This window comes from Phoca vitulina, unplaced genomic scaffold, assembly GCF_004348235.1.
Source record: "Phoca vitulina isolate PV1807 unplaced genomic scaffold, GSC_HSeal_1.0 scaffold12, whole genome shotgun sequence".
Classification (NCBI taxonomy): domain Eukaryota; kingdom Metazoa; phylum Chordata; class Mammalia; order Carnivora; family Phocidae; genus Phoca; species Phoca vitulina.
The window spans coordinates 26499395-26522615 of record NW_022589715.1 but is presented as its reverse complement, the minus strand read 5'-3'; the positions used below and the strand labels follow the sequence as shown (position 1 = coordinate 26522615).

Genomic DNA, 23221 nt, shown 5'->3' with positions numbered 1-23221 from the left:
CAAAGATCCTAACAGATCTAATAACAACGCATTCGAAAAATAAAAGAATGGTGAGGTGTTAGACTTGGAAAGTAACGTCACCATCATGTCATCCTCATTTTACAGACAAGGACCCAGATGGACAGAGTTGGGAAGTAAGCTGTCCAGAGTATAGGGCATGGTGGTCACCAGACAGGTTCTGATCAGGCGTATTTTCTACCTACATCACACTACCTCCGTGACATATAATCTAGAAGACAGGAAATATATAATTTGTTTCAGAAAAAGTCCTATCCAAAATAGTACATTTTCAAAACTGATAAAACACTCAGGGGTCAGGAACACCTGTCTTCCCACGATGAGTCATCTCACACAGGCTTTCCAAATGACCAGGCCACTATTCTATTTACCTTGTCAGTCCTTTTCTTCATAAACCTAAGGAATTTCTCCCCATCCTTCCTTACTCTCTGTAACCCCCCAATTCAACTTCTACCCCCACAGCATAGAAAACAAAAGCTAGGAGGTGTGGAAAAAAAAGAAAAAAAAAGTCATGAGGCAAGAACTCCCTTAACCTGTCAAACCTCACCAATTTCTTATCTTCTGTACCCATTCTTTCTCCTATGTCCTTCCAGGTCAGTGAATGAAGTGCTCTTTCTCTTGTCCAAAGTCCTCTCCTACACCTGACTTCAGGTTTCTATCCATGACCTGTCATCAACTCCTCAATCCTATTCCATCAATAATCCCCCCTGTACTCTATTTCCAACCCCTTCCTTTCTACTGGCTACTTCTTCTCTGTTTAATGTACTCAAGACTCTTCCACCATTAAAAATAATAATAAATTCCTCCGTGACTCAGCATCCAACTGACTTCCCATTCACTCGTATCACTGCCTCCTGACTCCATCGATCCACTTAAACTGCTCTAACAAAGCTCATGAATAATCTCCATGTTTCCAAACCCAATAAACACTTTTCCATCCTTATCATGACCTTTCTGATTTCTAACACCCCGAAGTATCTACACTCTTCTCCTTTTAAATCTACTTAGTATTCATTTCCATCACTTCATATCTCCTGGTTCTACATCTATATCTCCAATCATTCTGCCTCCATCTGCTCATTCATTCCTTCAACTGGTTTTCACTGAGCAACTCAGACGTGTCAGGCGCTACACAGGGCACTGGGGATATACAATGAACAAGTCAGTCAAGACCTCTGTTTCATGAAGGTCATAATCCTATGGAGGGAGATAAACAACAAGCAAGAATTAGCTGATACAGGCTACCTGGCAAAATAAAACATGCTAAGTTCCTTATACTGGATGGTGAAGGAAGGGCTCTCTGAGGTAAGATTTAAGTGAGGTCTGAATGGCAAGAAGTCAGCCATGGAAAGATCAGGAAGAAGAATCTTCCAAGCATTAAAGACCTATTTATGAGACCTGTAACCATAAAACTCCTAGAAGAAAACATGGGCAGTAATTTCTTTGACATCAGTTGCAGCAGTACTTTTTCTAGATACATCTCCTAAGGCAAGGGAAACACAAGCAAAAATAAACTATTGGGACTACACCAAAATAAAAAGCTTTTGTGTTGTTTTGTACAAAACGAAAAGACAACCTACTAAATGAGAGAAGATATTTGCAAATGATATATCTGCTAAAGAGTTAATATCCAAAATATATAAAGATCTTATATAACTTGACACCAAAAAAACCCAAATAATCCAAGTAAAAAATGGGCAGAGGACCTGAATGAACATTTTCCAAAGACAACACACAGGTGGCCAAGAGACACATGAAAAGATGCTAAAAAAAAAAAAAAAAAAAGATGCTCAACATCACTAGTCATCAGGAAAATGCAAATCAAAACCACAATGAGATATTACCTCACACCTGTCAGAATGGCTAGAATAAAAAAAATAAGAAATAACAAATGCTGGTGAGGATATAGAAAAAAAGAAACCTTTGTGCACTGTTGGTGGGAATGTAAATTGATGCAGCCACTGTGGAAAACAGAATGGAAGTTCCTCAAAAAATTAAAAAAAGAAATACCCTGGGACGCCTGGGTGGCTCAGTTGGTTAAGTGTCTGCCTTCAGCTCAGGTCATAATCCCAGGGCCCCAGGATTGAGCCCCACATCAGGCTCCTTGCTCAGCGGGGAGCCTGCCTCTCCCTCTGCCTGCTACTCCCCCTGCTTGTGCTCTCTCTGACAAATAAATAAATAAAATCTTAAAAAAAAAAAAGAAAGAAAGAAATACTCTATGATCCAGTAATTCCACTACTGGCTATTTACTCAAAGAAAACAAAAATACTAGTTCAAAAAGATATACGCACCCCCGTTTATTGCAACATTATTTACAATAGCCAAGATATGGAAGCAACCCAAGTGTCAATCAATAGATGAATGGATAAAGATGTGGTGTATATATATAAAATGTAATATGACTCCACCATAGCAAAAATGAAATCTTGCCATTTGCAGCAACACAGATGGACCTAGAGGGTATTATGCTAAGTGAAATAAGTCAGAGAAAGACAAATGCTGCATGATCTCACTCATACAGGGACTCTAAAAAACAAAACAAATGAACAAAGAAACAAAAAAACAGACTCTTAAATACAAAGAGCAAGCTGGTAGTTGCCAGACAGGAGATGGGTGGGGGTGAAATAGATAAAGGGGATCAAGAGGTACAAACTTTCAGTTATAAAATAAGTAAATCATAAAGATAAGAAGTACAGCATAGGAAATATAGTCAAAAATACTGTAATAACAGTGACAGGTGGCGACTACACTTATTGTGGTAAGCACTGGGTAATGTACAGAGTTGTTGAATCACTATGTTGTACACCTGAAACTAATATAACACTGTAAATTATACTTCAATAAAAAATGACTTATTAATATTAAAATTATTTTAAAAATAGATTTTAATATATTTTTGTATCCAAGTATCTACCCCCATTCCCTCTTTCACTTTCTTTTTTTTTTTTTTTTTTTTAAAGATTTTATTTATTTATTTGACAGAGAGAGAGACAGTGAGAGAGGGAACACAAGCAGGGGGAGTAGAGAGGGAGAAGCAGGCTTCCCGCTGAGCAGGGAGCCCAATGCGTGGCTCGATCCCAGGACCCTGGGATCATGACCTGAGCCGAAGGCAGACACTTATCGACTGAGCCACCCAGGCGCCCTCCCTCTTTCACTTTCTTTATTTCATTCCTTCCTTTTGCATTTCCTTTGTTCTTTTCTTTTATCCCCTCCGTCCTTCATTTCTTCCTATCTTTAAAAAAAAAAAAAAAAAAGAACATTCCAGGCAAAAGAACCAGCCAAGCCTAAGATACCAAAGAGGAAACGATGTTAAATGCTCAAAAGAGATAACAGGGCATCATTGTGGCTAAAGAGCACACAGGATTTTGGTGAAGAGAGATATAAGCCTTTATAAGCCAGGGTTTGCAGGTCAGAGGGAGGAGTTCGGATTTTACTCCAGGTGTGCTATACTCTTCCTCTACCTACCCATAGCCCGCTTCTCTCTTCTTCCACACAGTCTCCCTGTGAGATCTCATTCCATTTCACTTTTCATTAATATCATGTGGTTATAGGACAACACTCACCAAACCTTTCTCTAAAATCCAGGCCAGTCCTATCCTCCAGTGTCCTAAACCATATCCACCCTTGGATTTTCACTGGTGCTTCACACCAAAAAGTCCCAAACTAAAGTCATTCTCTTTCCCTCAGACACTGTTCTTTCTTCATTTGGTTGACACCATTATCAACCCAGTCACTTAAGCCAGAAGCCCAAGCTTCAATCTAGCTTCCTCTCACCTCCAACATCTAATTATGAACACCAATTTTTCAAGTTTAAAGGAGAGATCCGGAAGAAGGTAAATAGAAAAGGAATGGAATCTTTTGCCTCCACTAATAATGACACCTCCCAGTATGGCTCATACGTAAGCCAAGGTTAACAACCCATCTCAGGAATGTTGTATTAGTCGCAGCTACACAAGTCTAACACTTCAACCTAACCAACCCATGCCACTGTCCCTCTCAAACAGTCTCAACAGAAACTACAGAACTTAAAAATCATGTCTTCCAGTTAGAAGATATCTTTGAGACCACCAGTGATCTCCATATTTATATAACGAAAAACATGCTCACAGCAGGGAAGTCATGTGTCCCAGATCACTGAGAGAGACTACACAATCTACTTCCCTTACCTGATATAGTTGTTCGTTCATATGAGCTAAACCTCGAATCAGAACTTGAATATATAGACTTGGACATTATTCTATCATATCACCTTAAAATCACTCCAAAATTGCTGGGTGAGCCACTTAAATGACCCATTTTATACGAACATATTAATAATCTAAAACTATGTTTTTAAAAGAGAAAGAAATACTTCATTTTCTGAGAAAGTCTACATTATCTCCAATTAACTTTTTTCAAGTGAATTCTCATCATTGTTCAGAGAGCCACCAAGATCTGATCTTTCTTTCCTTTTTTTTTTTTAAAGATTTTATTTATTTATTTGACAGAGAGATACACAGCGAGAGAAGGAACACAAGCAGGGGGAGTGGGAGAGGTTCGAGAAGCAGGCTTCCCGCTGAGCAGGAAGTCCGACACGGGGCTCGATCCCAGGACCCCGGGATCATGACCTGAGCCGAAGGCAGACGCTTAATGACTGAGCAACCCAGGCGCCCCAAGATCTGATCTTTCAACAAGGTCACAGAGCTCACAGAGCAAACCACTGGGCAAGATTTACTGATGATCCCCATTTTCACTGCTTCTCTCTGAACGTAGCAAGAACAGGGAGAAATAAATGCCTATCTATGTTCTAAGAGCTACATACAGTGATCAATTATAGGTACCACCTCTCTAGACTCAATTTATAACTGAGCTACTAGTGCCATATTTATGAATCTTTTAAAAACCATATTCTCGGGTGCCTGGGTGGCTCAGATAGTTAAGCGTCTGCCTTCAGCTCAGGTCATGATCCCGGGGTCCTGGGATCGAGTCCCGCATCAGGCTCCCTGCTCAGTGGGGAGCCTGCTTCTCCCTCTGCCTCTGCCTCTCTGTCTCTTATGAATAAATAAATAAAATCTTTTAAAAATAAATAAATAAATAACATATTCTTGGACACATGGGTGGCACAGTCAATTAAACACCCGACTCTTGGTTTCAGCTCAGATCATGATTTTGGGGTCTGGGATTGAGCTCTGCATCACGCTCTGAACTCAGTGTGGTGTCTGCTTGAGATTCTCTCTCTCCCTCTCCCCCTGCCCCTCCCGCTTGTGCTGTTTCTAAATAAATAAATAAAATATTTAAAAAACAAAACCATATTCTCTTTGATAAACATAAAAGTCTCATGTCCTCCCTTCCCTCAACCTCTTAGGACTACAATATACCTCTTAAGAGGGTATACCACCACTCCCCATTCTCTTTGAGGTCTCTCCTTTCGGAGCTGGACCTGGAGTTAGTCTGTGCTTTTACAAATTATATATTCCTTTCCTATCTGTCCTTTGCTCCCATGCTCACTACCCTAAATATAAGTTCAGAATCACTGTCCTAATTTACCGCAGGCCAAAAACCACCACGAGCTAGAAACTTAATGCATGCCTCACTTAAAGACAAATTCTAGTTACTTCTGAGTTTTTGATCCTTGACCTAATCTTCTCCATCTTCATAATATAGACTGACATAGTTTTAGAGTTCCTTTATATAGTTAAGATACTTATACTTTGTATCTCTACTTTTGAGATTGATAGCATTAGCTATCCATAATTGAATACAATCAATAAAGAGATTTATGTGATTTTTCTGGAAGGTGTTCTACTTTGCTTTGAGTTTATTTTTCAACTTTACCAAAAACTTACAAGATTTGATAGCTCTTATCCTTTTAATAAGGTCCCACACAGATCTACTATAGGATTGGAATAGGAATAGGGAGGTCTGTATATCTCACATTTGTCTGGTCTGTAGTGCCCACCCACTAAATTTGAATTAGTATTGATTTACTGTATTATTTCTCCAATTAATTTATTCTCTAGTACCCACTGTTGCTCAAATGTAAGAGTCCTGAATTGGATACAAAATAAACCTAAGGTTTACACCCTGCCTCCTAAGAATTATCTAACACTAGAAAGTAGATACAAATGAAATAGATAAATAGCAAAACAAAACTCTGAGATTATGGGCCCAAAGAGTCAACAAAAGCAGTAAGAATGACAAGCAACCACAGGACAGGAGAAATGGATGGACTGCACGGAGGTTAGGTGGGATTAAGGTAGGTGGGTAGGGCAGGGGAGGGGATCCCCGGTACAGGGAGCACTATGAGTAAAGCACTGGAAAGAACTATATTCACGGTACAAGGGAGATGAGGAGGGCACAGGCCTAAACGAAACAGATAACCTGTGTCAGAGCACAAGAATTTGAAGCTGGATAGGCAGCTGGGATCAGGCGTTCCTCAGGGGCAGAGAGGTCCTTCATATTAATAATCACATGACAGGTTGGGGAAATTTTCCAACACACAGGTGGCTTTCAAGCAGGAAAAAAAAAATCAAACCACAATATTTATCTGAGATTCTCTTCTCCTTATTCCTCATCTCTATCTATCTATCTTTCTATCTTCTGAGTATAGCATTCATTTAAATAGTTTGAGTTCCTTTATATAGTTAAGATATATAGTTAAGATATAATTCATATTTCTATTTTTGAGATTGAAAGGTGTGTGTGTGTGTGTGTGTGTATCTCCAGGACACTAACTTCACCAGGTTATAGACACAGCAAAACAAATGTTGCCTGATAAAAACAAAATTCATGCACTCAAATACTAAGTTACCATTTACAGACTGCTAACTATATGCTAGGCACTATGCTAATCACTTTGCATAATTTCATCTAATCCTTACAACCAACCACAGTATTAGCCATATTTTACAAATGAAGCCAGGATCTTCATTGTCCAACATCACAGGTCCAGGATTCAGGCCAAGGGCTGCCTAGCTCCAATTCCCATGCTTTTAAACCACTGCACATGGGGCTAAACTCGGAAGTCTTCTCCTAAGTAGAACATCACAGTGCTTCCATTATTCCGGGGGATAGGGGAAGAAAGACGGTACCGGATAGCATGTTTTCCTCAGTCATTACTGAGTTACCCCTTCTGGTCAAATCAAGATTATTCCATAGCCAAAAGGTCAGATGGAATTATTTCTCCCAATACTGCCTAATCCCCACCACCAAGATGCCCAGGCTTCTAAAAACAGTAGGGGACAAAGGTCTGAGGAACAGGGCTAGGCAAGGGAAATTAAACAAATCTAACAAACCGGTAGGATAATCAGCACTTCCTGAACCAACAAGATTCACTGACCAGGGAAAATGATGAGTTGGGGGATTTGCAGGAGACTTGCCACCTCTGTAAATGTTGCTCAAGCCCCAATCCTCCAAAAGGGGCCCAACTGACGAGGCCAGAGTCCTCTTCTTTTTTCTTGTTCCCGAAGGGTAATAAAGTCTCCATTTTGTTCTCAAATTCATGCTCTGTACCAGACGGACAATAATCTCTCTCTCATCCTAAAGGTCCCAGTACAATAGCTGTAAGCATCCTCAAAAACAGGCAGCAAACAAAATTACATGGCATTATATTGCTTTCTCCAGGATTCAAGTCCCAGATGAAAGGCATCATTATTTAAGATCATTATAATTACAAATGATAATCTAACATCAATGCTATGCTTGGCCTTCTATGATAATAATATAGGGATGCCATAAACTCTTTCATCCAATTATCTCTCGGCTCTTCAGAAATCAGGACTAACAAAGCTTCAGTTGGCATTGCCATCCACTGTCTGCCAAGGTTAACTCAGAGCCCAAGGAGAAAACTGACCAGTTCAGGCTGATTCGCTCACAGCAGCTCCGAATGAAACTCCAGATTTTCACTCTTTCAACTTTGTTCCAACTTGAGGAATTCGCCCTCTGCCAAGATGGAAGTGTCACTCATAAGAAGGACTCCTCTTCCCCAACAATTGTCCAAAACTCAAAAGAAGAACTGAGATTGTTTAAAGTATACATAATACACTAAAAATAAAGATAGCAGACTAGTAATACTAGATCCTGGAAGGGGAAGGAGGCACAAAATACTGCAGCCAGGATTGCTGAGCGATTCGAAATCACATGCAATGAAAAGGCTTTTTTACTTTGGGTATAAGCACAGAACATATGATTTATTTATATAGGCAATTTTGTTCCTCAAAAGAAACCAAAAATGTTGCAACACTCACTTCAACTTTGCTAAGAATATAACATATGCAAACGTGCAGAACTAGACGTGTTCCCTAAAACAAGGTTACTCGAAGGGGTTCCAGAGAAGACTCCGTTAAGAACAATCCACCTTGGGCGCCTGGGTGGCTCAGTTGGTTAAGCAACTGCCTTCGGCTCAGGTCATGATCCCGGAGTCCCGGGATCGAGTCCCACATCGGGCTCCCTGCTCAGCAGGGGGTCTGCTTCTCCCTGTGCCCTCTTCCCTCTCATGCTCTCTGTCTCTCATTCTCTCTCTCAAATAAATAAATAAAATCTTTAAAAAAAAAAAAAAAAAAAGAACAATCCACCTTCACAAAATGTTTCCTAACCATTTCAGTCCTCACTGGTCTCCTTCCCCTCAACACCTCCAGAATTCAGACACTACACCACACACCCTGTTGTAGGGTGCTTTGGTTTCATGTGTATTGCTCACATTATGTCAACAAGGAGGGCAGGAGCCAAATCTTCCATTATTTCTCTGTATGCCACAGCATCGTAGAGCTGAAAATACCGTAGATGCTCAGTAACCCTTGCTACTCCTGGCTGGCAGGGCAAGCTGTCTCTTCTGCACTCTGCATTATCCCTATGCCCTCTCGTTTCATGGTCACAACATCCCTACAGAGGCAGGAAGGACATTTTTTACAAATGAGGAACCAGTGGCTCACATTGGTTAAATGACTTTCCCCAAAGCCACACTGGAAATAGTAGTCAAAGAACTTGAACCCAAGATCCCTAATTGCAAGTGCTAGACTCTTCCTGAAAATTCTTCTTTGTACAAAGAATTATCAACATCTTCTCTCACAACATTCTGATTTTTAATAACCCTTCCCAACTGAACCTCCCTATAAACAATTTCAAGTCAGAAAATGCTTCCACAATACTTTGGGGCTGCTCAGATATGAGCAATGAGAATATAAGGAGAATTGTCTAAAGTTCATACTCCATATTCAGCCAGTGGTAGAGTATAGTTACAACTCCCTCGGCCAGAGCCTACAAAGACTTACCATTCTATCTCCTTTAGTTCACTGGTTTATTTCTGGAAGTAGCCATTTTATAAAGAAAATGACATGAAGATTTTTAACCATAACAGGTTAAACAGAAAGACTGCTGGCTCATTGATTCTGAGAAAATGAATTTAAAAATTAAGTGATTCGGGGCGCCTGGGTGGCTCAGTCATTAAGCGTCTGCCTTCGGCTCAGGTCATGATTCCAGGGTCCTGGGATCGAGTCCTGCATCGGGCTCCCTGCTCGGCGGGGAGCCTGCTTCTCCCTCTCCCTCTGCCTGCAGCTCCCCCTGCTCATACTCTCTCTCTCTCTGTCAAATAAATAAATAAAATCTTTAAAAAAATAAAAAAATAAAAAGTGATTCGCCTGAAGTCAGATTAGACCCTTCTGCGCCATCCCTGACTCCTCTCTCCTTCCCCACAATGGTCAACACGTCATGTTGTGCCACCTTGGCACGACTGACATTTTGGGCTGGATAATTCTTTGTTGTGGTGGGGAGGGAGGGCTACTGGGTATGCTGTAGGATGTTTAGCAGTAGCCTTGGCCTATACCCCCCAGATGCCAGTATTACCTCCCACCCTGTAACAATCCAAAATGTCTCCAGACATTACTAAATGTCACCTGGGGGTAACTGCTCCTGGTTGAGAACCACTGCTCTGGACCAGCGGTCTCCAAACAGAGGTACACAAAACAATCCACTGGGGTAGAAAAAATATATAGATGAGACTCTCCACTTATATTGATTTCCACCTTAAAAAATAAGATTTTATCTTTATCAATATTTACTAGATGGCCCAACACTAGTGTTCCCATCCAGTCTATGTCAGTCCTGGGTCTCATATGAATCTGATGGAATACTGAGGAAAGAGTGGAAGCTCCATAGCACAGGCTGACATGGACTGCGATGTACTACAGTTCATGTGCTTGGTTAAGTGGATTTACTGATCACATTTGTTTTAAATGAATTAATCCTCATAAAGCAAAAAGGGGCTTAAAAAGATTCCTGCAAAGATACCTTGGATTAAAGATAACATAAGCATACACAAACAACAAAACTATGGCAGTGCCTCATTCCTATTTGGGTGTACTTTTTTTTTTAATTTTATTTATTTATTCGAGAGAGAGAGAGAGGGCACACAAGCAGGGGGCGCAGCAGAGGGAAAGGGAGAAGCGGGCTCCCCGCTGAACAGAGAGCCCGATAGGCTTGATCCCAGGATCCTGGGATCATGACCTAAGCCGAAGGCAGACACTTAACCACCTGAGCCACCCAGGCACCCCTCCTGGTGTACTTTTCATCAGTCACATTACAATGTAGAAACAATTAAAATCTAATAAGATATGACAAGAAATTCACCAAAACCTATCCAGATGACTTAAAATATAGATTTGCATCTACTATCATAAATGATGAACTTCATTTTAAGTATATATTGTACCTTCAGATATTAGCTAATAATAGGACATGCATATAATGTATAAACAAACAAGCATACATATAATGAAGAGGTTAAATGGTTAACTGATAGTGCCATTCTATGCAAAAAGTTTAGCCATCATTGCTCGAAACCAACACTGTCTAATGGAACTCTCTGTGATGATGAAATATTTTCTATCTGTGCTGTGCAAAACTGTAGCCAAAACATGTGGCTATTAAGCAACTGAAAAGTGGCTAGTGTGCCTGAAGAATTAAAGCCGAATTTTAATTTCAATAATTTAAATTTAAACAGCCATATGTGGCTATGGCTACTTTACTGGACAGCATAGCCCTGGACCACTAATAGATTATGCTAATATGCTATTATGCTATCTCAAAACATAAAGCTGCCGACAAGCAGTGCACTTTCCTACTTTTTGTCTTTGGCCATATTATTCTCTATGCCTTGAATGTTCTCTCAACCTTGTCCATCTAGTAATAAATTCTTATTTTTGAAGACCTACCTCAAATATCACCTTTCTTTAGCTTTCCCTGACTACTCCTGACCCCACAAAATTAATTGCTGCCTCATGTCTGTTGCCCTACCCCTTTTATAGCCTTCTACTCCAGCACTTGGAGCTACTGGCTCATGTATCTGAAGTTCTAGCACTAAGAGTTCCTCAAGGCAGAGTCTTATTTCTCACTGGCTGATGCCCAGCACATAGTGAGTGCTCGGTACTGGTTACTGGTTACAGCAATGAATGAACCAACAAACCTTGATCTCCCCATTTAGACTGCAGTGCTCCTTCTACCACACCAAAAAAATGGCTCCAGAAAAGCCGACTGAAGGCTACTCTTTGCTACTTCACAGTGCCAGATGCTACTTCAATAGACAATACCATTTCTATTATTATCACTGTTTGGCTGTTTCAAATGCAGATGTCACAGTTACTTCTTAAGCAGGCTCAGAAAGCATTTATCCTTTGAAGGGCACAAAATGAAGGTACGTGGTGGTGTTGGTCCCCTCTCTGAGGGGTCACCTTTCAAATACTGCAATGACTGCTCTGATGCAGTCGTATGTCACATGTACCGGATTAACATTCATCAAGCTTTTCCCGTGTACTCTACATGCAGTTTTAGCTACTGAGGTACAAGTGGACGCCTCCCCTCCTACCCTCCCACTCAGAACCCATGTGAAACTGTTTCTCTTTATCATCTCTCATTAAATGAGTGTGACTTTGTTAGAAAGACCAAAGGAAAGGCTTTGACCATGCAATTGCTTATTCTGGATTTCATTTCTGAATTCTAAATTTGGCTATATTTAGCAAAGCTATAACCGTCATCATGCCCGAAGCCAGGAAGAAGACACCATTCACAAACCACCCCCTGAAAATCTGCAGTTGCCACTAAAAAACCAGACTTCCCAGCAGGCAAAGACATCTGAAGTGGGAGGGATCAAATTGGTGTTTGCGTCAGAGAAGACCTCAGGTGCTTAGAACCAACCTCTCTGCCTGGCACTAATGCTCTCCAGAACCTCGCTGCCTCTTCTTTTCTCTCCAACATACCTTCCGCTCTGGTCACACATATCCTCACTCTCCCCCTCATCTACTCCCGTCTGTACCACTGGTCATCCCACTCCCCCACCTGCTTTTCCTTCAAGCTGCTTGCCTCTCACTGAACCTTCAGGCCTGCTCCCCTGCCCCCAAACGCTATCCCTCCCTTCCCCACAATTAGCATAGGGCTGATGCACAGATGGTAGGAGTGCATACTGGAGAGCTATTCAGTAGTTACTCCGAAGACCCAGGGCCACTGAAGAAAGCGAGCAGCAAGTGAACAGCCAGGAAACAAACGTAAAACAATTTCCTTCTACCATTCCATGTCCCTCTTTCCTTGCTTCTGGAAGGGAAACTCATACTAACCCAGATGATACCACTAGTCAGTTATCCCTGAACTCATCATACTGTTTCACCACTCCACACTTGCATATACTACTCTCTCTGCTGGGAAGGCCTTGGGTAACCCTCATCTGGACCATCTGCTGGGCAAGTTCCATTCCTGTTCAAACCACACTTCATCTATAAACCCTGGCCCTCAGGCCCCTTCTCTTTATCACCTCAGAACATCTTTTATCATCTACTATATATCAAGGGCCATACCAAGGGCTGGACACTAATCTTAGGTTTATTTGTTGGTCTATGAGCTCCTTAAGAGCCAGGCCCACATCCTATTCATCTTAGTAATTCTGGAATCTAATGCAGTTCCTGCCACAAAGAAGGCCTAATGAACATTCACTAAATGAATACATGTGTGCATCATATCAATACCAACACGATGTAATTATATGCTACACATGTGTGTATACAGACATACGTACATGTATACATATGTTTGTTTTAGGTATTTAAACCTCACTACCTTGTGATGTTGGTAGAAGAAATTGTAAGTTTACTGGTATGGAAACTCACTCAGTAGTTCTCATTAACTCTAGACCTGGATTCCTTCAGTGGAAGTAAGGAAACTGCTCTGATGGAGCACGTGGTCCACCTTATACAGAACTGATGCAGTTCTGGAAAGTGGTCTTGGACACAGCAGGTATTTAACAAACATTTACTGTTTAAAGCTTAGATGTAAGGCCTCATATAGCTAAGGACATATAATAAAAGCACAGCTCTTCAGTCCTTCTCTGAGCATTGCTCCAATTTTCCCATTGAGCTCATTCCAGAAGCTTAAACCAAATCTTCCCTTGACATCACATGCCCATGACCTCAGACATGATTAGGAAGTCATCATGGCATCCTCACTGAGGAAGCTAGAGAAAATATCCAGCCTGGAGACAGCCATATCCCTCTGAACTCATGGTCTAAAACTTCACTTCCCCCAAACAAGCCCCAATGGACTAGTAAGTGAAAGCAGACGAGCAGGGCTGATGCTGATGGGGAGATGGCAGCCCACGTATTCTCCTGTCTTACTCTAGCACCTCTTCCTCGGTGTTCCTGCATTCCTCACTATAAAGCATAGACTGATACCCATTTTAAAGAAACAGGGGTGACAGGTGGGATGTGGTGCTGAAGAGTCTGTGTTTAAAGCCCACCCTCCCAAACTGCCTGGTCACTGCCCTGGCAACTCGATGCACAATCCTCATCATCCTTAGACAACTCTGGCTGGGACTGGTGGTTAGGTCCACACCTGGGGACTCAAAAAGAAGAGGGTGCAGGAAGGAACATGGTCACCCAAAACATCTGTTGACCCTTCAAGGAGCTAGTGAGGCTTCTGCAGAAAAATATCTGATTCTGTCCACCCACAATGGGGAAAAGGATTGCTGCAGATTGCTACAGCCAAACTAACCTTCACATCCCCCCCCAACTTCCCCTTAACTACAAAAAGGATATAATGTTGCTGGCAAATAATGGCTACCATTCATTGAACACCTGAAAAATGTTAAATAATTCACATACATCGGCTCATTTGATATTCATGACCACTCCACAGGATAGGGGTTCTCAATCTTTAGCTTGCATCAGAATCTCTCCAGAAATCTGTTAAAGCCCCACCCTCATGGTTTATGGGGTGAGGCCTAATTTGCATTTCTAACAAGCTTCCATATGATGCTGATGCTCCTGATCCAGGACTCCACGCTTTAAGAACCACTGCCATAGGGAAACAGATTCCAGAGAGATTTGAAATGCCTTATTCAAGGTTTTACAGCTAGTAAAGAACAGATGCAGAATTTGAACCTAGATCTGCCTGACTCTGTAGACACTGCTGGTAACCATGCTACGCTGTATGTGTGAATATTTGCCTCGTCTTACCAAACGCACTGGCAGCTCCTTAAAGGCAGACATCACCCTTTAGACCACCCTATCATCCCTCTCAGAACTTAGTGGCACCTTTTTACTTAGTAGGTGCTACATAAATAATTTGTATACAGCTCCTATATAGCTATATACTTCTAAGAGCCACAAATTCAAACTCACCTATAGTCAAAGAATATAAAGAGAGCAATATCGCCATATCCAGTTTTACGTGAGACTCTCTCCTGCTGCTCTGAGTCTTGGCCCATGCTGTCTCCACACCTGGATAACTCCTACTCATTCTTTGGTCAGTCACTTCCTGCAGAAAGCAATTCTTGGCTCTCTAAAACTGGGGGCCACTGCACCCTAAGCTTGTCTCCGTGATAGCGCATATCACTCTATTCTAACTTGTTGTTTTCCATTTCTCAACGTAGTCTGTAAACTATAGCATCTAGTTTTATGTCATATCCCCAGGGCCTAGCACAATGCCTGGCACATCATAAATACGCCATAACTGCTTGTTGAATGAATAAATGAATGCAGAGCTGCAAGCCCTAAGTTCCACATAAAAATACTATAATGCATGATGTGCAGTTCTCAGGGATGAATTCCAGGGAAGAGGAGGACAGCCTAGATTACAAAGAACAATTCTGCCTTTTCTCTTTCTCCCATCATTCAGACTCTGAAAACAGGCACGGCTTAGGGTAGCACCAACTACAGTAAGACAATATCCTAGCTGAACAAAATGCTCCTAGGCTATAAGGTCAGCAGAAGCCATTCAAAGAGAAGGAAAGAGCTCTGTGCCCCCTCATGCCTCCTGATTTCTCTCTCACGTACTCCTTCTCCATTTCTCCATCCCACTGCAGTTAAGGGCTTTGGCACAGGGATGAAAGACAAGGGTGCGGATCTGGCAGCGGGCACAGAAGCATCTCCCATCCTGCACCAAAGCCCACAAGGAAAGATCCAGAGGGACAGTGACTCAGGCCCCGGAATAAGTCCACCTAGAGCAGTGCTGAGAATGGAAAAGAGCAAGAATTTCACAAGGACATTAACTGTCAGATCTTTTTTTGTTAAGTGTTTTTAAAGTAAAGGCTTCCACCCTAACCCCAGAAAAATGGGCCCAAGTTGAACCCAGTACTTCACAAGCTGAAAGCCAAACACAGCTTCTTCATCCTCTCAACCCACCTGCCTGCAACACTCACCGTGACAGGCATCTCCCAGGCCCAGGTTAGGACCTTTGCTTCAACCTTAGCTTGCAAAAACGCTCCTTCCCCAGCTAATAAACTGTCCCCCCCAAAACTACCATGTTGCAGTAACAGAAGCCTCCCCCTTCCTCCATCCCCCCTCTCAGCCGATAACACAACCTACAGCAGGTTGGCCCCATCCAATTAGTTTGAATAGCTTCATGCCAAGGAAATTGCTGCTTTTATTAAAAATAAAAGCACACAAGGCAGGCAATGGGCTGTGAAAAGTATGAATCTGGCGTAATTATGAAGGTCGAGGTTAAGGTTACCAAAAAATACACGCAAAGATTTCCAGAAAGCCTGGGGGATAAAAATATATATTTACATATCTATAGATATACAGATGAACACACATGGAGAGAATTTACACAGATCTAAATAACATCTTCTCCAATAGAGGAAAAACAAAAATCAGATGCTACTCTCAAGTAATTCTTTTGGCTAAAAAATAAAAATAAAAACTAAAACAGGAGGAAGAGGGGCCTAGTAGACTGCTTTCAAAATAACCACATTCATCTCGTGTAATTTCTGTTATCTTGGCTACATCCTGGGGACCTGATTACAGTTGGGTCAGGAAACAAAACTAGTCAAATCCACCAAGAGCCTTGGCTCTTAGAAAAACATATTCCCATTCTCTGAAAATCCTCTCTTCCTCAAATGCCTACTCCTGGGAGTGGGAAAGTTGGGTAGGAGAAACCCCTCTCTCTTCTTACAGCTACTCCATCTCCACCCTTCAGCCCTCACATCACAATTTCAAGTTTAAGGAGGATGACAAGCCCAGCACCCTACATTTGATGTTAAGCTTTACACTTTCACACATGCGTTTTCTCATCTGATCCTTATAATTCAGTGAGGCAGACAAGAATTGGCTTGCCAATTTTTAAAAAAATAATAAAGTAAAAGGCCACTGAGGTAAACAATTTCCAGCAACGTCCTTCCACCCCACAAGCCCTGTCACTTCCAAATCTCAGTTTTAAATTTCTCAAGGACAATGATTCACTGAGCAAGGGAAGGGGGAAGGGAGGGTCAACTGGTCAAAACCCATTCATACACTGAACAACTAGAAACCAGTCTTGCTGCATCAGCATAAGATTTTAATTCACGGCGCACTGAAAGAGTCCCACCATACCTTCCGCCAACACCTCGTCCACAGTGACCTGCTGTCGCCCAATGCCAAAGACCCTTCCGATGTAGCCACTGCCCAGGCCCGAGGTGCTGCCCCCACCTCCGCTGGAGCCGGAGCCCAGGCCAGAGCCGCCCTGCTCTCGCCGGGAGTCGAAAAACTTCTTCATCTTGCGAATAGGAAGCAGTAAAGCAAAATACCGACGGTTTCTGGATTTTTTTTTTTTTTTTTTTTTTTTTTTAAAGAAAACAAGAGATCCAAGGATTTCTTCTCGGATTTCAGCTCGGAGAGGAGCCACCCGAATCCGGCCGTGGGGGTGGGGGCTGAGGGAGGATGCCTATAGGAATATGCGTGTCAATCGCGCCGCGGTCCCCTCCTCCTCAAGAGAGCGATTCGTGTAAGTTTAAACCTGTGATGACAGAAGAGAGAGAGGATGAATCAGTAACACACTTACGAATTCAGCCGCTGAGTCCTAGAGAGAGCAAAAGCCATCATCCCGGGGAAACGCTTCATGCATTTTCCTAGCAGAAAAACCCTAGGGCTGAAAACCCGGCAGAGCCCGGGACCCCGGTGCCCGCGGCTCGGAAAAAGGGAGGATTCGGCCGCCTCGGGCAGCGCCGACCGAGCCGGGCACTGCCTCCCCCTCCTCCCGGGTCTCCCCGCCGCCCCGAGAGGCAGCATCCCGGCAGCACCCACTTGAGACAGCTCGGCGGCTGGCGCCCAGCTACCAGCCCTGCAACATTGTCACGGCCGCCGGGCCGGCCTAAGACGCGGAGAAGAGGCGGCGCTGCAGCGAGAGCCGGGGCCGCGTTCGGCGCCCGCCCGCCCGCCAGCTGATCCCCGGAGCGCCCAGCGGAGACTGACCCGCCGCCCCTCCCCCGCGCGCGCTCCCGCCCGGCTCCATCCACCCAACCAGGAAGTGAACCGCCGCCGGAAGTGCCTCTCGGGACGGCGCGGCGACGGGCCGAGGCCCTCCTGTTGCTGCCGCTCAATCGCGACAGACGAGAAGGAGTCGTCGGAGAGAAGGGGACCCGGGATGGGGGTGTCTCAGTGTGGAGAGAGTTTTAGAAAAGAACTTTTATCGCCCGGCCCGCATGGCACTATGGGAAAGGTAGTTCGGCGCAACCCAGCGGTTGGACTACAACTCCCAGGATGCCCCTGAAGGAGCGAGCGAGGTGGCTGCGGTGGCCTCATCGGCCTCGAAGGTGGTTAGTGGGGTGGTGCATTTGTGGGGATTCGGTTATTTAAATACATCCGGTAAAGAAACTGCCAAGGACTAGGAAACTGCTGCATGTACCACCCTCTTGGAGCCATCTTATTTGCGGCTTGACCTCCCTGCACAAGGGATTCTGGGGGTTGTTGTTTCCGAAAGGATCGAGGCTGACACCTGAAGGCGCGGCTTAATCTCTTAGCCCCTAGCCTGTCCTGCGAGACTTAACGACGTCACCTGTGCAGAAAGTGGAAGACAAGGGGTGATCGGGAGAATTTTGCTGGCAGTTGGTACAAGGCCACACCCGAACGCCAACCCTAAGTAAAACCTGTACCCTTCTCCCCGCAACCTCAAAAGCTGTTTTTGCTCCCAGTTGTTATTGAGAACTGCTCTGCGGTCAGCTCTGAGCTAGGCACTGTGAGAAAACTTAAGACAGTGTTTCGTCTGGGAATCTACAGGCGAGACTCAAACCGAGAAACTTGAGGGGTGTGTGCAGGGCAGATCCTAGGGTACCAGCAGATCCAAATTGTTGGTCTGATCCCATACTTTAGGGTTTGGCTGCCGACAGTGACGCTTAATTCTTCCACCTTTCCTGATGCTATGGGTGGGCCTGACCTTCACAAATCCCCTCACACAAAAACCCAAGGCTGACCTTCTGTTCTTTCTTTTTCACTTCAAGATTTCCTCCTTGATGCTTATTTTACCCTGATATCGCCTGAGTGCCAAAGTCCATTGGGTGGACAACGTGATTTTCATCTGCCAAATGCAGAAGATTTGGAAGGCCGGTTAGTACCCTTCTCCATCCCTATTTCCTGATGGGTGATGCTGAAAGTAGTTCCAAATCCCTGCCCCCACCCCCCGCTGCTCCCCAAAATCCATGATTTTTCTAACCACCTGAATATAGGTTATTTCTCACCTCCACCCGCTCTCCCTAATTCTGCAACAGCGCTGTTGGCTTGTAATTCATCCCAGAACGTTTTCAATAGGCATTTGAGGAGAGGACAGAGAGGTACTCCGGCGGGGAGAGGGGGGGGTGTTTCTTACCCTCTCTAATCTGAATGTTGAACTGAGCCGTGACTGAACTGAGCAGTGACTGCTGCTTCTCCTTCCTCTCTTCTTCTCCCTCTCCTCCTCCTCCTCCCCCCCTCCTTTTTTCAAGTAGTGCCTTTGTAGTTAAGCTTCCTGTGTAGAGACAGCATTTTTTTCTTCCAGAGGGAGTCAATGTTGTCACCTCAGTTCACAAATTCATGCAGCCACCTCCAGGGTGGAATGCAGCACCTGCTAAAACATTCCCTCAAAGGAAGCCCACAGAGGCATGTTCTCTGCACTTTCCTTAAAAGGCTAGATTTTGTCTTAAGGAAGTTTGGAATAGACCTTAAAATAGATGGGAAAGCTCATTGGAATTAGATTCATTGACCTCCATCTTTATCTACATCTATTGATCTTGGCTGACTTTTTGAAGAAGTTCTGTTGGGTCCTAGAATCTGTTGCTATCTCAGTTTTTATTTTCCTAGACATTCCTGTTACCAGACTAGGCCAGACTTATGCAAATCCCAACTCTCACTTCCTTGGAACAAAAACTTGTTTTTTTCTGATAGGATTAAGGCAGCTAACAAGCATCCACCTGATGCTTTGAGGAGGTTTTTTTTTTTTTTAAGAGAAGCAAAAGAAAGAAAAAACATTAGAACACTGGGTTTCTTGCTTTCCATTCTTTCAGAGACTAATAACAATTATAAGACAAAATTCCAGTTTTTAATCCTTTACATATAATAAATTATTTGATCCTCATAACAATCCTATGAAATAAGGTAATATAAATTGTACTCATTTTTTAGATGGGGCATCTGAAGCACAGAGATAAATGAGTTGCCCAAAGTCACACAGATAGTGACCGGCGAAGCTAGCGCTCAAACCCAGACATTTTGGCTTTAGAGCCCAGTGTTTAACTAGCTACACTAAACTGCCTACTTACAAAGAAAAAATATAAACTGATTAAAATACTAGAAAATAGAAACATCTGCAAGTAGCAAGGGACCAGAAGACAGGAAATATCTGCCACTCCATAGCTGTGCCCTAGACCACTTAGATCTCTGGACCTATTTTCTCAGCCATAAAACCAGTGCCCTCTTACAACTCTTAATAATTTTCTTGTTCCTGAGTGCAAAATAATCACAGATCAGCCACCATGATCCCAAAACTCTTACCACACTCACTTTCTGTGTAATTTGCCCTACGCTTTGTTGCATTCCTATTCAACTTTTCATGTATATTGTCACCTCAAGTACTCAAAGTCAGGAACAGTCTTCTACTTATCTCCTTGGGCATTCAATACAAAAGTTTATTTGGTATGTGTCCTTACCAGTATTTAAATAAGCCAAATAATTGACTTCAAATTAAATGTGACATGTAAGAGAGCAATCTGATTAAGGTAGAAAAATTGATTTGAAGTATTCTGGGCTAGGTAAGCTTTTGAACTTAGTCTAGGAGATACTATCGATAAATACCTAATCAAAAAGAAGGGGAGGGCGCCTGGGTGGCTCAGTAAGTTAAGCAGCTGACTCTTGATTTGGGCTCAGGTCATGATCTCAGGGTTGTGAGATCAGGCTCTGCGCTGGGCAAGGAGCCTGCTTAAGATTCTCTCTCTCCCTCTCCCTCTCCCTCTCCCTCTGTTCCTCCCCCCCAACCCCCACCCCCATTTAAAAAAAAAGAGAAAGAGAGTGCGAGAAGGGAAAAGAAAGTGACATTTACTGTGTATTTTCCATATGCCAGTTACTGTATTAAGCACTTAACATAATATCTTGTTTAATCCTCTTGTATGCATCTCTGCAAAGTAAATACTATTATCTATTATATTAAAGTAGATACTATTATACTATTATCCCCAATTTTATAGATGAACAGTGAAGATTTTGTTAGTGGCAGAGGGATGTGCATGGTTTGTTAGGTTAGGAGAAAATGATTTGCCCTGTGGTGTGGCTAACTCATGTCCCAGTAAACCCAGTTATGGCAATGTGTGGTGCATCCTTAGAGGAAATCAAAGGGAAGGGGACCAACTTTAATTAGCTACCTTAACTAAGGCCCGCACTGTGTTGGATATTTAATCATATCATTCAGTCTTCACAATACACCTATGAGGGACGCATTACTCTTAATTTTGTCAATGTGGAAACAGGCTGAGCCAGGTTAATGTATGTTAACTATTGTTGCACAGAGCCTGTAAAGGGCAGAGGCAGAATCAAAACCTGACTGACCTCAAAACCCTCATCATTTTCACTACACCATGTAGCCATTCTATATTGCCAGCTTTTAGTCCAGCGGAATTTATTAGGAATACAGATTATCAGGCCCCACTCAGATCATTAACTATTGGATTACTAAATAATGAATGAATCAAATGCATCGCTTAAGGGGAAGAGCCATATACTTTTTTCTACACTTTTGGTTTAACATTTTAAAAACCTTTTTTAATTTAAATATCTTTCCTGTTCTTCTGAGGTATAATTGACATATTTATCATTGTTGTATTTTCTCCAGCACTAAAAATGGTACACAGGGATACAGTTTTCAGAAATTTATTTTCAGCAACTCCTTAGTTAGTGCTTAAAAAGAGAGAGCAGGGGGCTAAAAGTGAATAAAATATAATCCTTTCGATGTACGTCAGTTGCCGTAACAATGGGCAGCGGAGTCCATCAGCAATGGCCTCTAACTTTAAGAAGGCAAGCATGGCATCATCTGCCCAGCGAAAAAAGGATGAGTCCTAAGCCAGAGCTTACTGAAGAGCAGAAACAGGAAATCCGGGAAACTTCTGATCTCTTTGATGCTGATGGAGCTGGGACCATAGATGTTAAGGAACTTAAGGTGGCAATGAGGGCACTGGGCTTTGAACCCAAGAAAGAAGAGATCAAGAAAATGATAAGCGAAATCAATAAGGAAGGAACAGGAACAATGAACTTCAGTGACTTTTTGACTGTGATGACTCAGAAAATGTCTGAGAAAGATACCAAAGAAGAAATTCTGAAAGCTTTCAAGCTCTTTGATGATGATGAAACTGGGAAGATATCATTCAAAAATCTAAAGCGTGTGGCCAAGGAGTTGGGTGAGAACCTCACTGATAAGGAGCTACAGGAAATGATCGATGAGGCTGATAGAGATGGAGATGGAAAAGTCAATGAGCAGGAGTTCCTGCACATCATGAAAAAGACCAGCCTTTACTAAAATCAGCCTCTTCTTTTCATATTGTGTGAAACCTGGGTTTTGAGAACATAAACTATTTTCTCCTCCTGACCTCCCTGTATAACTTTAGTAACAATCTTAAATCTCTCTTAGGTATTTGAAAGTGTTCTTTGACATTTAAGTTCTTTTTAAGGTGACCTGGGGATTGCTTCAATTCCCCAGAGCAAAACAAAAGCACATTAGGGTGGTGAAAAGGGTCTTAAAGTTTCACCCACCTGCATTTCTGCCTTGTATCACCTCACTCTTGTCATGCATTTCCACAATGATGCCACCCAGAACGACTTTTTAGACAAGCACATGTTGTATCCATGCCACCAGAAGCAGGGGCATCTCCTTGATGTTTCTAGTTAGAACTGACACCTGAGTGCCGCTTTCTCTTTTATAAAACCCAATGAACTTACATGCATTTGGATGTGTGTTTGTGCTATTTGTTTTGTCTTAAAAATAAAGCCTTTCTTATTTAAAAAAATATATATATATATATAATCCTTTCAAGGAATTTAAAATATCCTGTAAAATTAAGTGTATTAAACGACAGGAACTAAAACTGGTAAGAAAGGCACAATCGTAGTAAAAACAGTTAGAACGTATTTAGGTAGAGGCAGGGGCAGCAGTCCCCTTTCACCAACCATCCAGGTGATTCTGATTCATATTCAAGTTTGAGAACCACTGTTTAGCAGAAGGGAAATTATAACAACCATTTTCCTTCTTTAACAAGAACATTTATTGTTTTTGTTTTCTGGTTAGAAAGGTAATTACATAATCACTGAAGAAAGTAGGATAAAGAATAAAAGTCACTCAGAGATAACTGCTATTGACTTTTTTTTTTGCATTGACTATTTTCAGGAAGCTCAAAATTTCAAGGACCTCTCAGCATATCCAGTCCAACAGCCTGTTGGAGGTCTAAATCCCTTTTCTGTTTTTAGTTGCCCTATAAATC

At 42.5% G+C, this 23221-nt stretch overlaps 1 protein-coding gene and 1 pseudogene across 10 annotated transcripts in view; one reads left to right on the top strand and one right to left on the bottom strand.

The window, feature by feature from the left end:
* Positions 1 to 17999, bottom strand: part of AAK1 (AP2 associated kinase 1) — a 156157-nt gene extending 138158 nt beyond the window's left edge. For 2 of the 10 annotated variants that reach the window (XM_032410799.1, XM_032410800.1), the window contains exons 1-2: positions 17535 to 17992; positions 16845 to 17247 (exon numbers count right to left, since the gene is read on the bottom strand). In XM_032410799.1, the coding sequence (XP_032266690.1) occupies positions 16845 to 17007 (163 nt within the window). In that variant the 5' untranslated portion in view covers positions 17008 to 17247; positions 17535 to 17992. Of the gene's footprint in view, positions 1 to 16844; positions 17248 to 17292; positions 17501 to 17534 lie in introns of those variants that run through there. The other 8 variants (XM_032410802.1, XM_032410803.1, XM_032410808.1 and 5 more) reach the window with 6 other exon arrangements.
* Positions 18000 to 18255: 256 nt separating this feature from the next.
* Positions 18256 to 22743, top strand: LOC116636217 (annotated as a pseudogene).
* Positions 22744 to 23221: the final 478 nt, after the last annotated feature.